Source organism: Leptosomus discolor, chromosome 4 (assembly GCF_034619465.1).
Source record: "Leptosomus discolor isolate bLepDis1 chromosome 4, bLepDis1.hap2, whole genome shotgun sequence".
Lineage (NCBI taxonomy): Eukaryota > Metazoa > Chordata > Aves > Leptosomiformes > Leptosomidae > Leptosomus > Leptosomus discolor.
This window is the reverse complement of record NC_141394.1, coordinates 30131418-30143593: the sequence shown is the minus strand read 5'-3', so window position 1 is coordinate 30143593 and position 12176 is coordinate 30131418. Positions and strand designations below refer to the sequence as shown.

At 42.1% G+C, this 12176-nt stretch overlaps 1 protein-coding gene across 2 annotated transcripts in view; it reads right to left on the bottom strand.

Moving 5' to 3' along the window:
- Positions 1-12176, bottom strand: part of UNC5C (unc-5 netrin receptor C) — a 263590-nt gene that overhangs the window by 58792 nt on the left and 192622 nt on the right. For both annotated transcript variants that reach the window (XM_086464766.1, XM_086464767.1), the window contains exon 4: positions 1811-1914. In XM_086464766.1, coding sequence (XP_086320892.1) covers positions 1811-1914 — 104 coding nt within the window. The remainder of the gene's footprint in view (positions 1-1810; positions 1915-12176) is intronic.

The window sequence follows — 12176 nt, the reverse complement described above, 5'->3', positions numbered from 1 at the left end:
AATAATCTACAAAGAGGCTGTATTAGGCAGCTGTCCAATCTGGGTGTTTGATCTCCTTGTGACTTCAAAAGTCAGAAGAGGAAAAAAAACCAACACTGAGAATGGTTCTTTCGAATGTCAGATGAGTAGTATACGATTTCTGAGCCTGCCAAGTGTTAATTAGTGTCTGCTCCGACCGTGGTACAAATAAGATTCAGAGCCAGTTAACATACAGTCATGAATCTCAGCTATTGACAGAGTGAGCCAGGATACTAGAAGGCAGGAAGAAGTGCAATTATTATGAGAGCAGTTCACAGAGGATCTTTTCAGAGATCACTTCCACGCATCATGTTAAATCATGCTGTTTGGGTCCCAGATACCCAACTGGGCATTACAGACTTTTCCAAGGGAATAACTGGACTGGCTGCTGAGATTTCAGAGGGGCTTGTAACAATGCATTCAAACAAACTGCCCGTCATCATCAATCTCTGTTTCTAGCAAAGGTAATGAAGTTCCCCAGTACTACCCTGCACCGCCTGAACAACATATCCCGTTGCAAACACTCCTGTCATGGCACAATAGCAAGCTGATGCAAAGAAGCATCAGAAAGGAAAATAAAAAATTGCTGCTAAGTTCCTGAGGAAAGCCAACTGAATAACATTACAGTTGTCAGCAAGCTGGCTCAGCAGACCTAAACGCTCTCTGCAGTTTTGGGGGTCTTGACGGGGAAAACAAACAGCCTATGGAAAAAGAAAATGCATAAAATCTTCTATGCTTATTATTCCTGCTGGTGTTTGTAGACACGTTTCTGCAATTCCGATTAAATCTAAACTTGGGTTAGATGGGGAGGTAACATTTTAAGCTTCATCTCCTGAGAAATCAGTCATCAGCGCTGAGTGACAACCACTTTGCTACTTAGCCATGACAGTCTAACTTATCCTAATGCAAATTGGCAACAGTTTCTTCTGTGCATGGCAGAGGAAAACTGAGGAGAATTCAGATAGAGTAATTACCGTCATTAACAATCAATTTTTCTCTTAACAGCCACAACAGATTTAGGATCTCAGAGGCCCATCTGTGACCCAGAGACCCTCCTCCTATGAGCAATGAGTCTGAAGCTGGAGCCACCACTGCGCTTCAGGAAGCTCCTGTTCACAGGGACACCCACTGCTGTTGGTGGGCACAGACTTTGTTGAAGGGTAGGCAGGCTCCTGCCAGGTGGAGGGCAGGCTACCCACTCAAGTTTACTTAAATGCCTGTAGGAAAATCAGATAAGCCCCTGAAGATGGATCATTAGGCAGGCACATCCCCTACTTGCCCCCACCTCATGCTGCTTCACCTGGGATCTGGTATTGGACCATGGTACGTCCTCTTGTGCTGAGCTGGTTGGCTGCTGCACACACAAGCATGTGCACAAACACGTACAGGAAATATAATCTGGCAAACTAAAAACTAAAACGTCTTTATACTACACTCGAAAAGTGCTTAGCAGAATAAGTGAAATGTTTTTTTTCTTTAAAAGGAAAAGGAAAGATAGTAGGCTGGTATCAATATGCTCCACCAACTACGTGTCCTTTGGATGCCATATATAACTGTGATTTTTGGAAGGGAAGAAAAAACTGAAATCCAACTGCCTGCAGCTCTGCCCAGCAAGGCACTATAATCCAAAGCCATTAATCAGCTCCCAATCAATCTTGTCTACAAGCAGCAGTCAGTCAGCTCTCCATTACCAGCCATTCATCATGCCATGCTCTAACTCACTGCACCATTAGCCACCGATCAGGCCTTAGTTAGGACGTCGAAGTGCCAGGACACTACTGTTGCTGCTCACCTCAGCTACCGGGATGCCTTCGGGGGGACGGCATTGGAGCAGGACCTCTTGCTCCAGGGACACTTCTTTCCCCAAGGGCTCCTGCTCAAAAGTTTTCCGGAGATCTGGGGAGAAAGAAGAAGAAAAAGAATTAGTAGTATTAATAGCTGGTTGTTTAAATTACATTTGATTGTCACACTGCATAAATGCTAGAGATCTTTCTAAACTGTGAAAATAGCATTTCTGCTCCCCGGAAAGTGAAGCACTTAAAAGACTGGAACGTGTTTTCACTTAACTCCAACATCAAGCAGTCAAAGGTTTCATAGTGGATTTATTATTTATACTGCGGTAGAGCATGTGAACCCAGCAAGGATCCAAGACCTCACTGTGGAAGGTCATGGCCAGACATAGAACAAAAAACAAAATAAGTCCCTTCTTCAGATAATTTACGTTTGGTAAACTATGCCAGTGAATTACTGAAGAAAGTTATGGAAAATTAAATAAATCTGTTAAACTACAGCACATAAGCTGAGTTGCCTTCAACTCATGGATGAAAGTGCTCATGCTGCGATTTAATGTACTTTCAGCATTAACTTTACAGCTTTAGCTAATTTGTCTTATCCCTGTAGTACTAAATAGATTAATAATAATAATAATCGTAATGTGGAGCTGAACCGTGCTTGGATCTCTGCACAGCATCACAGAAATGTGGCAGGCAGAGAGGGCATCAAATGCACCTCCAAATGTTGGACTAGTTAATCATACTGGACAGCTGTGCGCTCTGGCTTTTTTTTACACTTCTGTAGTATCTTTGCATTGGTGGTAAAATGGACTTGAGAAGTTCCCTCTTTACCACTGGCTTCGCATTTCCATCATGGACTGGCACCCTCTCTGCTGTACCAGGGAGGACAGGATTTTGGAGAACCAAGATTTCAGGCCTGGTAGTGACTGGGGATATTTCTCCCTGATGCTGGTTCCTGCTGCAAATGTACATGAGGCCATGTTCAAAGTCACATCAGACAGCTGGCCTGACTTCAAAAAAAACCTTGCAAAGAAGTTATTTTATTTTACTTTTGTCCTGAAGTCAGACCAGTTCCCTATGCCAGCTCACGTTGAGGCTGCACAAATACTTCTGTCATATCGGAAACAAGTCATATGGGACAATTTAAAAGCCAAATATTTCATATTTTGAAGGCATAACCTGCGGCTGTGCTGGAAAACAGATCACTGAATTGAACCAGTTTACAAATAAACCATCCAAAGAGTTATTTTTCATCTAGATTACCTCCAAGATCTGATTTACAGCTGCATCAGCACTACCAAAAGGCAAAACCCGGGGCAGGCAAATGCACAGATAGAAGAGGAGATGGGGTGTCTGCCACGAAAATCAGCCCCTGTGAAACTCACCTTCAGATAGCACGAGACCTCTGTCTCTTAACCTATATCAGGCAAATGCAGTTGCCCAATGTCCTGGTTTGGGCTAAATCAGAACTAATTCTGTTTTACTGCTTTAATTTTTCAGTTAAGTCTCCTCTAACTAACGGCACTTTCTGAAACAGCAGCATGTTTTTCCAGACAGTGACTGCTCCCAGCAGTGATAAGGCCTGATGTTTACAGTTCGTACCAAGGAATGGGATGCAGAGAGGCCCTTGCCTCTAGACTTGTTCTTATAGCGACCAAGGTCACTGCTAAATCTTGTACTCCGTGTTGGGGTGCCGGGAGTGAAAAGGGTCACAAGCACGAAAAAGGTCACACCTGCAGGGAGGAGCGATCACCGGACAGTGATCCAAACCTGACCAACAGAATATTCCATCCCATGTGGGTCATATTCAGTATAAAGCTGAGGGATCTATAGGGTCTCTCTCTCTTCTTTGATGGCCAACATCTGAGGAGGACTCTGTCTGTTCTTCCGTCATCGATCCCAATCCGTGCATCCCTGAATCCAGTGCCTGAGTCCAGCTCCTGCATCCCGTCCCTTCCTGCTGCTGAGTCCAGCCTGGGACTGCCCGAGTGCCAGCCCTGCAGTGTGGTGGTGACGTATCGTCATCAGGGTGGAGGGAGTTGGGTTCAGTATTGGTTTTGTATCTATTTGTATATATTGTATATATTTCATTATTTCCTTATTCTTATTATTATCTTTTCTTTTATTGTTATTGTTTCATTAAAGCTGTTTTAGTTTTCTTTTCCAAACCGTAAAGTCTCTCTCCCTTGTTCTGTCTCCCTTTCCCTTCTGGGAGGGGAGAGGGGTTAATAGAGAGCGTCTGTCACTTCTTAGTGGCCGGCCCAGCCTCAACTCGTGACACTCAACTAACTGGAATTAAATGTAAAACTAATTGTTCCTTGGAAAAAGTCTGTCACAGCTGGAGATTCAGACTTTAACTTAAGCTGATAATGTGGTAAACTTCTAATGTTCTTAAACCCATACATTTCCTTAGTGAAACTGAGGCATCTCTGTTCATCCCCTGCATCACAGGCACAAAAGAGGGAACCCCAAATCCTGCTCCCTCCCCACCACTGGCATTCCTGCTCCCTCCGGCACAAAGGGTAGGGATGCTGAGAGCCCCTCTGATGGCATGGGATTTATGGCCACAGTTTAGGGCACAGAAAGATAAGCTTTGTTAGATTTTACCCTGGCAATATAAGAAATTATTGCCTCTTTTGTCAAAAGGAAACACATGCCAATGTCACAGCCACCTCACTACAAAATCCACCATTTAAACCTCAGTTGTCGGTGAAGGGGGCTTTAACTTACCACACTGGGTAACTTATGGCAGAGAGGTGGAGCAAACATCTGGAAGTGATCATTTCTTAGGATGACATGCCAACCTTCACCAGACTATGCCTATCGGCATCCTTGTCACACTGGAGTTACTCCAGGCCAATGAGGCTTGTTCATGTGAAAGTGACCACAGCAAGACAACCAACCAGATTATGTCGGCCTCCAACACCTGTACGTAGCTCCTACCACGTTACCAGCTCCAGCATCACCAGCCCACGAGCTTCGTCCCACCCTCTCTGACAGGCTAACCAGCGGACATCTGGGTTGCACGTCTCAATTTGCATAAAACTAAAACCCTCCAGGTGCCCTGTGGGTTGAAGTCGTTCCAAGGACAAAATGCTGAATTTTGGCTTGCTGTACTTCTGCATGTTAAACATGGAGATGAGCAGCTCTTTTAGGAGCTGGTGGGTTTCTTGGGATGTGACATTCTTCCTTTGGTCCAGGCTCCTCACACATCCTATGGGCTTGATAGCTATCCTGGGCACACATAATGCCAGGTTAATGCAGTTTGCTTTAAATTAGCAAATAACTGGGGTTATATTGCTAGCAGTACCCATATGATCATATTATTGCTAATTCCACAGGTATTCCCAAAGGAAAAGAATTACCTCCACATCAGGCACACCTTAGCGCATCTGGCAGGTACACATACATGCATGGTGCAGACAATTATAAAAGATGTATTGTGCTCTAATATCATGGCTGAGGACAAATGAGAAAGACACCATGCCGGTAATAGAAGCATATAAGCACAGTAATAAACAGTATATTAATAATAGCTTCCAGGTGTTCAGATTAGATAGATAGTAATCTGAGATTTTCTCCTTGACAAGTTGATTTACTGTCCTGCTTACCTTCCTGAAACATTAATAGAGCTCTGAAGATCTCCATAGCCTCACTTACACAATAATCACCTCTCTCATAAAGCACTTGCCTTTAAAGAAGACCCTAAATTTTAGTGCACACAAAAGTAAATAGCATTAGTCTAGAAATATGTAATAACAGTAAAAAATCCCACTTTAACCTCTTTATTATCAACAGCTGAAATGGCTGGGTATGAACAGCCCCTTTTCCCTAGGAACCACTGCAGTAGGGCTGCTGCAGGTGAGATGAACCCTGCGGGATGCCGGCTTGCCCAGCTGCCCCCCGCCCACAGAGTCTTGCTGTGTGCAGATGCTTTAATGGCACCATTGGATTTGAGTGAGTCAATGATCCACAAACTAAAAATACACTAAGTAGGGACCTTGACATAATAGACAGTAATGTTCTCAAAGGAGCCATTAGAGACTATTGAGTAAATTATACTAATTTGTGGGGGGAAAAAAGTACGTAATTGTGTATTTACAAGATCAGGAGATCTTATGCCCTTTTCTGTTGGCTCACTCCCACATGTTCACAGCTTTATCCCACCAGAACTACACACCACCTCCCGCCGCAGCCATGCCACCTACAAATAGCTACAGATGATGGTTGTGCAGGACAGGTTTTACCTAACCAAGCATAAGGTTCACTGGTTGTAACAGACAAACAAGTTAACAAAGTGGTTTTTAAGTGATGAAGAAGCAGAGGGCCTGGACAAACAACTTTGTCACCTGCTCTGACTATCAAGAAACACCCTGCTGGGACAGCACTGGGTTTTGACATGGCTGCCTTTTATCTATAGCCCTCGCTATAATTTCTGTGGATAACAACATCATCCTTGTAATTCTTCAATCTTGAGCTTCCTTTGCTATTTAACAATTACAGTCATCGCAGCAACTTCACACTGTCCACTGGGAGTGGGTGAGCTTGCTAATGTCCTGAGGGACTTCGGATCTTTTCCAAGCAGAGTATTTTCAATAACATTTTTCACCTTTTCATAGTGTCATATAAGTTACAATTACTTGCAAGTAAGGACAAAAGGCATACATTTGCCCAGAGAATGGTAAAAGATGAAGAAAATACACTCCATTTAAAAAAAAAAAAAAAGAAAAGAAAAGAAAAGTTTTAACAATCTTCAGAAAATATGTCTGAAAAAGCAAAACAATAAAACATTTGATCCATCCTGGGTCAGGACCTCTTTGTCTGTGGCAGTGTGAATTATTAAAGCCTTGGGTCAGCAGGAACTCTGTTAATGCGACGCTGAGTGAGAGCCTTCTCTACCCTCACCTTCAATAGGGAGAGGCACAAGAGAAAGGCAGCTGCACTTTCTCCCCATTATTATTTTGGTAATGTAGAATAATCCCTGATTGCCCGCGTTAGCAATACTCTTCCTTCCCTTATACAGGTAATATTACTGCCATAGCTCATCTCTTCTGGAGAGGAGTGAGTCCGGGCAGACAGTGATGCTGAAGGGTCTGTATGTTTTTCTCACCAGCTCTCATGTATTTCACCCTGCTGCGAGTGGCGATGTCACCACCAGGCTCAGGGGACAGCCTGCACCCCCATCAGGCACATTCCCCTGCCTCTAACTTCCCTTCAAGGCTGTCTTCGTAAAAAAAAAAAAAAACAAGAAGAATTAAAATTCTGGTCTGCCACTTCGAGCCAGCCTCTAATTTCTTTACTAATGCATAGTCTTAGTAAATTCAGTGCGGGCTCTTGCGGCATATATCGCAGCACATTTACAGCATACTTAAGATGAGACTTTCCTCCAAGACTCCTGACATACTCCTGCACAACCCTCTCTGGTAAGGACAGATGGCTGCATTCAGAGCTGCACCAAAATGAGAGAATTTCCACAAGCATAAAACTGAAATAGTACAATGGGAAATCAGAATCTCAGTGTATACCATATTGTTAGCTTTATGCCTGAATCGCTATGCTTTTTGGGGAGAGGGGCATTAGATCTTAATTTTGATGCACTGCTAAATTACTTCCTTTTACATTTAATGCATTTTTAGCTTACAAACCACTCAGAAGTTGCATTTTCGCCTGCTAAAGGGAGTAGTTTTTACAGGAACTCATGGCATTTCCCCACTTCCTTTTCTACCTGTCAACTTCTAAGAAAGAACAAAGAATTACTCTATTTTTTTAAAATCAAATGTATTTTCTCTCTTTGCTGTTCTGCATTTTACTGTGATAGGTGGGTGGGTAAAACTTTAAGGATATCTTTCATCATTTCTGAGAAATGTGATAAGAGGCAGACCAGACACTTTCAAGGCACTGCTAATGTAAGGGTGACTAATGAATAAGCATGAAAAACGGACACTCGTCAGCCAGGAGTTAGATGTAAACCAGAAATGAACAGAACAATGCAGCATTACTGTCAGGGAAAGATGGATTTCTGCCCTTGGTAGACCTTAAAGACTCTGTGCTCATTCTAGTAACTCCAACGTCAACTCTCCTTCTAAAACAAACTGTTCAAAAAAAGACCAATATTTAAGAGCACACAAAAACCCACATTCTTTTCTATCCAACTTTCATACTAACTATGGCCATTGAGAGTAATACGTTTGGTGTGTGCTTTCAGAGAAATAAGGTTTTAAGAATGTGAAAAGACCTTTGCAAGAAGTACATATTTTCATATAGAAGCTAGCTTGCTTCATATGCTAAGTATATACAGGCATCCATATAAAACCAAACATACCATAAGCAAAAAAAAAAAAATTTAAACACTAGGCTTTATTTCAACCATTATTAGAGGATTAATAAGTAGCCAGGCTCTCCAAGTCTACTTCCTACCATTGAGAGTGTTCTCAAAAGGCAAGGTTCAATGCTGTTTTAATTTTACCTGCCTAGTAAGAAATACCCAAACAGAAAAACAATTGCAGAAAAAGAGTGGGAAAATGCCACTGATGTTCTACAAAATGAAAGAGGATTCACACGCTTGTGAAAACTCATTTCACTGCATTTATTCCCAAAATTGGATGACTGATGCTGAGTTAGAGAAACATGACTAATATCGTAAAAATGGCCTGTTCCTCTTCTGTCACTTTCCATGATGCAGCTGGAGTTAAGAGATGCCTTTTTCTGCAAAAAAAAAAGGCATTAGGGACTGAATTGCAATTCTAAATGTAAGAAACCATGTGCTATCAGGCATACTTTGGCCTCTCTTTTCTGTTCACAGCTGAGTCTACGACCTTTGTGTGGGGATCAATCACACTGGTGGGTAAGTAATGGCAAGGCTAGGTCCAAAAATCTCCTTTCTTTTTAATTTTGTCCTTATGTGGTTCCAGCTCTCTGTTGTTAATTAGATCAAACCAGATTTCCACTGAGACAGTCACAGGAGTGTCATCAGTCTGTAACCCAGGGGGTCCCTCTGAAACCTGTATCAATTGCTTTAGTAAGTGTGGAGTCTCACCCTGCTGAGTTCCCTGCTGTATTGGCCACATGCTGGGTGTTCATCAAAGCCTCCTGCCCTCCTTCAGTGCAATGCTGCCCACAGGATGAGATTGCGGCTGGACACGGCTGCGCTCTCAGTTTGCCCAAGCATCAGCAGCTGGAGCCAAGGAGAGAGGAAATAAGCCAACGCCTCAAAACCCCTGCTCAGTATACAAACCTGTGCCACTCTTTCCTTCTCTGGAGGGGCCGTTTCACAATCTGGCCAGCTCTAAAGACAAATGCTGCGGCACCACGAGGCTGCCCCAGCCACCTTCTCAGCCTGGAGAAGAACATCAGGGACAGTGGAGCTTCCCCCTTTCCAAAGATGCCTGGCAGCCTGTGGCTTGGGCTGAGCTTGTCTGCAGGCCTCTGGTGGCCCAGGGAGTGAGGTCTCAGGCTACCATCCCATGCAGCCAAGAAGCAGCATCAACTTTCACGGCCAAGCAGCTTCTCGGAACAGAAGCAGACTTCTTGGAAGCACACCACATGTTTTGGGGATGCAGGCTGCTACATCCACTGACCTGAGATAGGGAATGAGGTGAAGAACACCCTCTGCTCGCCTTGCTACAATCTGCAAGATGCTTTGCCTGAGCCCAGGACCTTCTCTTTTATTCCCTATGTACTTACAGCCTGAGCAAATAGGAGGTGCACACCTGCCAGCCCCTCATTCTGCCAATGGCATCTTCAGCCAGCTGGGAATAATACCGCACCCTGACAACTCCTCAGAGACTCACCGACTGCATGTCTGCAGACAAAGCATTCTTCCCCCTCCTCTCTTCAGCTCTAAGCTAGTTCAGACAGGTGCCGGTAAGATAAAACACTCTTGCAACACAGCTTCCATGTGGGCTATGCTTATAATGAAAAACAACCCACTCAACACATTTGGTATTGATACAACTGTAAAAAATACAAGCAAGAAAACTTTATCAAGAATTCACTGAGCAGATGGGTTCCCAGGTGTACACTGATCACACTGTTCTCCTCCTCTTATATTTTTACTTGATAGTGCAATATTTCTTGTTTTTCTTTGTAAGCTTAACCTGCAAACTAACTTATAAACTTAACTCTATTCATTGTTTTATTTGGTGATTGAAGACGGAATCCAAATTTCTTGCTTTTCAAATAAATGTAAATGTGAAGTTCAAATGACCTAACCTCAACAGGTGCCTTTTTAGATGACAGATATACTAAAGGTACTAAAGACAGACATTAGAAACATCGGGTGTACATTGTAACTCATATCTAGAAATGAATTTACAACACACTGAAACACTAAAACAGGAAATAATTTGTATAAATCTGGTATTTTGTTATTGTTGCTCTTCTGATACACTATTCTGACTCACACAGCTGTCTGGTCACTACCAAAATATACACAAAATTTTGTTAACCTCCTGACTGCATCTGTGTTTCACCATTAGGCTCTAAGCAGACTCTACTGAAGGATGATAATTTCTTAGGCATGACAGTGTAGGTAGGGTATTCTCAAGGCTCCTACCTGAGGGACTAAATCCATATGAATTCAGTAAAGGGGTTTCCTTTTGTTTTATAAGCAACGCTAACAGTGAAGTCAAGTCCATCTTAATTTATAAAGTCTTAGCTCTTTATTACAAAGCAATGTGATTTGTATTTATTGCTGTTGCAACTGCACCCTTAAGTTTGGGTGTTAGTCATGCCTGTTAGCTTGGGAAGCGGTACAGAAACATGCCTGTCAAGAGCAAAAGCATTGTGGTAGTATCAAATATGTTAAATTACGTTAAATGCTCAGTTAACTTCTCTGCTGCCCTTTCTGTGATCTGCTCTTCTCTCCTCAGTAATCTTAGCTCAAGACCATATGCCTCAGTTATTCCTTTATTAACTACAAGCAGCAGATACTGATGAATAGCAACTTCAATGGTACACAACGAAGGAATTAAGAACCTATCTCTGCTAACTCATGCACACTTACCAAAGTGCAAAAAACACATTTTGGGGTTATTTTTTAATACTGCATGTCCTAGACGTACCGTCCTATACAAATTTTCAAGTTATATTCTTCCCAGCTCGCTCCCTCCTTATCTCGACGTCCACTCAACTTTGTATCTATTGCAATGTGCTCCAACGCTTTGGTGTCTACAGGAACATGTCCTCACACATTGCTTGAATTAGGTGTGTGAAGAGAGGGAAGAAAGGCACTGCAGCAATGTAAGGCAGAACATGGGCCCCAGTACTAAAAGATGAGATAACCGAGTGTCAGTAAAGAATCTGTGATTTTTAAATTTTTTTTCATATCTGTTTCTTTGTATGACCGCATACCCCTTGTAAGTGGAGATAAACCATCAGGTGAACTAGTCTACTTTTCTGTACTGCATTTATCTTATCAGTATACAGTATCTGACATGCATACATTAGCTACATTCCTTTGAAAAAATGTCTAGGGGAAAAGAGCTTTTAGATAAGTACATAGGAAACTATTATCAAATTATACAAAAGATTAACAATCACAGTCCTTACTACATCAGGGCTTCTAAAAATGACTGTTTTTTTTTTAAAAAAAAATTAAGATAATGAATAAATGAGACTATCCACATTCATTACAACCAAAAAGATAATGTATCAGAAATTACAGAGAAACCTTCTATTTTCTTATAGGTTTTCAACAAATCCAAAAACATGGCAGCAGATTTAGGGCTTATATTCTTACTATGTTTTCTCAAGGACAGCATGGGTTAACATCATGAAGTCAGTGAGGCTACAGTAACTCCAAGCTGGAACAAATGAAAAGTGAGGTTGTTCTATGCACATGGGCTCAAAGCAATTTTTCTTAGCCACCCCTTTATTATCTGATCTAAAAATTAGGTCAAATCCTGAAGCTATTGTTTAGACTTTATGAGATATATTTTCCATTGGGTTTAACTCTACTCTGGGTTACACAGGCTCAGATCTCATTCATCGTTTTAACTAGAATTTTGCCCTGTTAGGTTTTACATGTTCAATGACACCAGTCATGTTACATAAAATTCACATTAAAACTTCATATTGGGCTTGGTTATTTTTTTCAGCCAAAGTAAAGCCACCCAACTGCCCTTCTTCCTCCCTCCCTCCCTCCCTCCACAAAAGTAGTATTTTTTTAACTGAGCAGAAAAACTGTATCAAAACATATTAGTGACTCCTAGTGCTCCTGATAGGATGTGCCTAGAATAAATAAGAAATGTGTGAATAAATAGGAAGTGCTTTTTTGCACTTTCATAGGCCAATATGTCAGAAAACTTATTATACCTTTCCAGCTCCACCAAGATATACATTAGGTGTCCCTACTTTGTTGGTTAC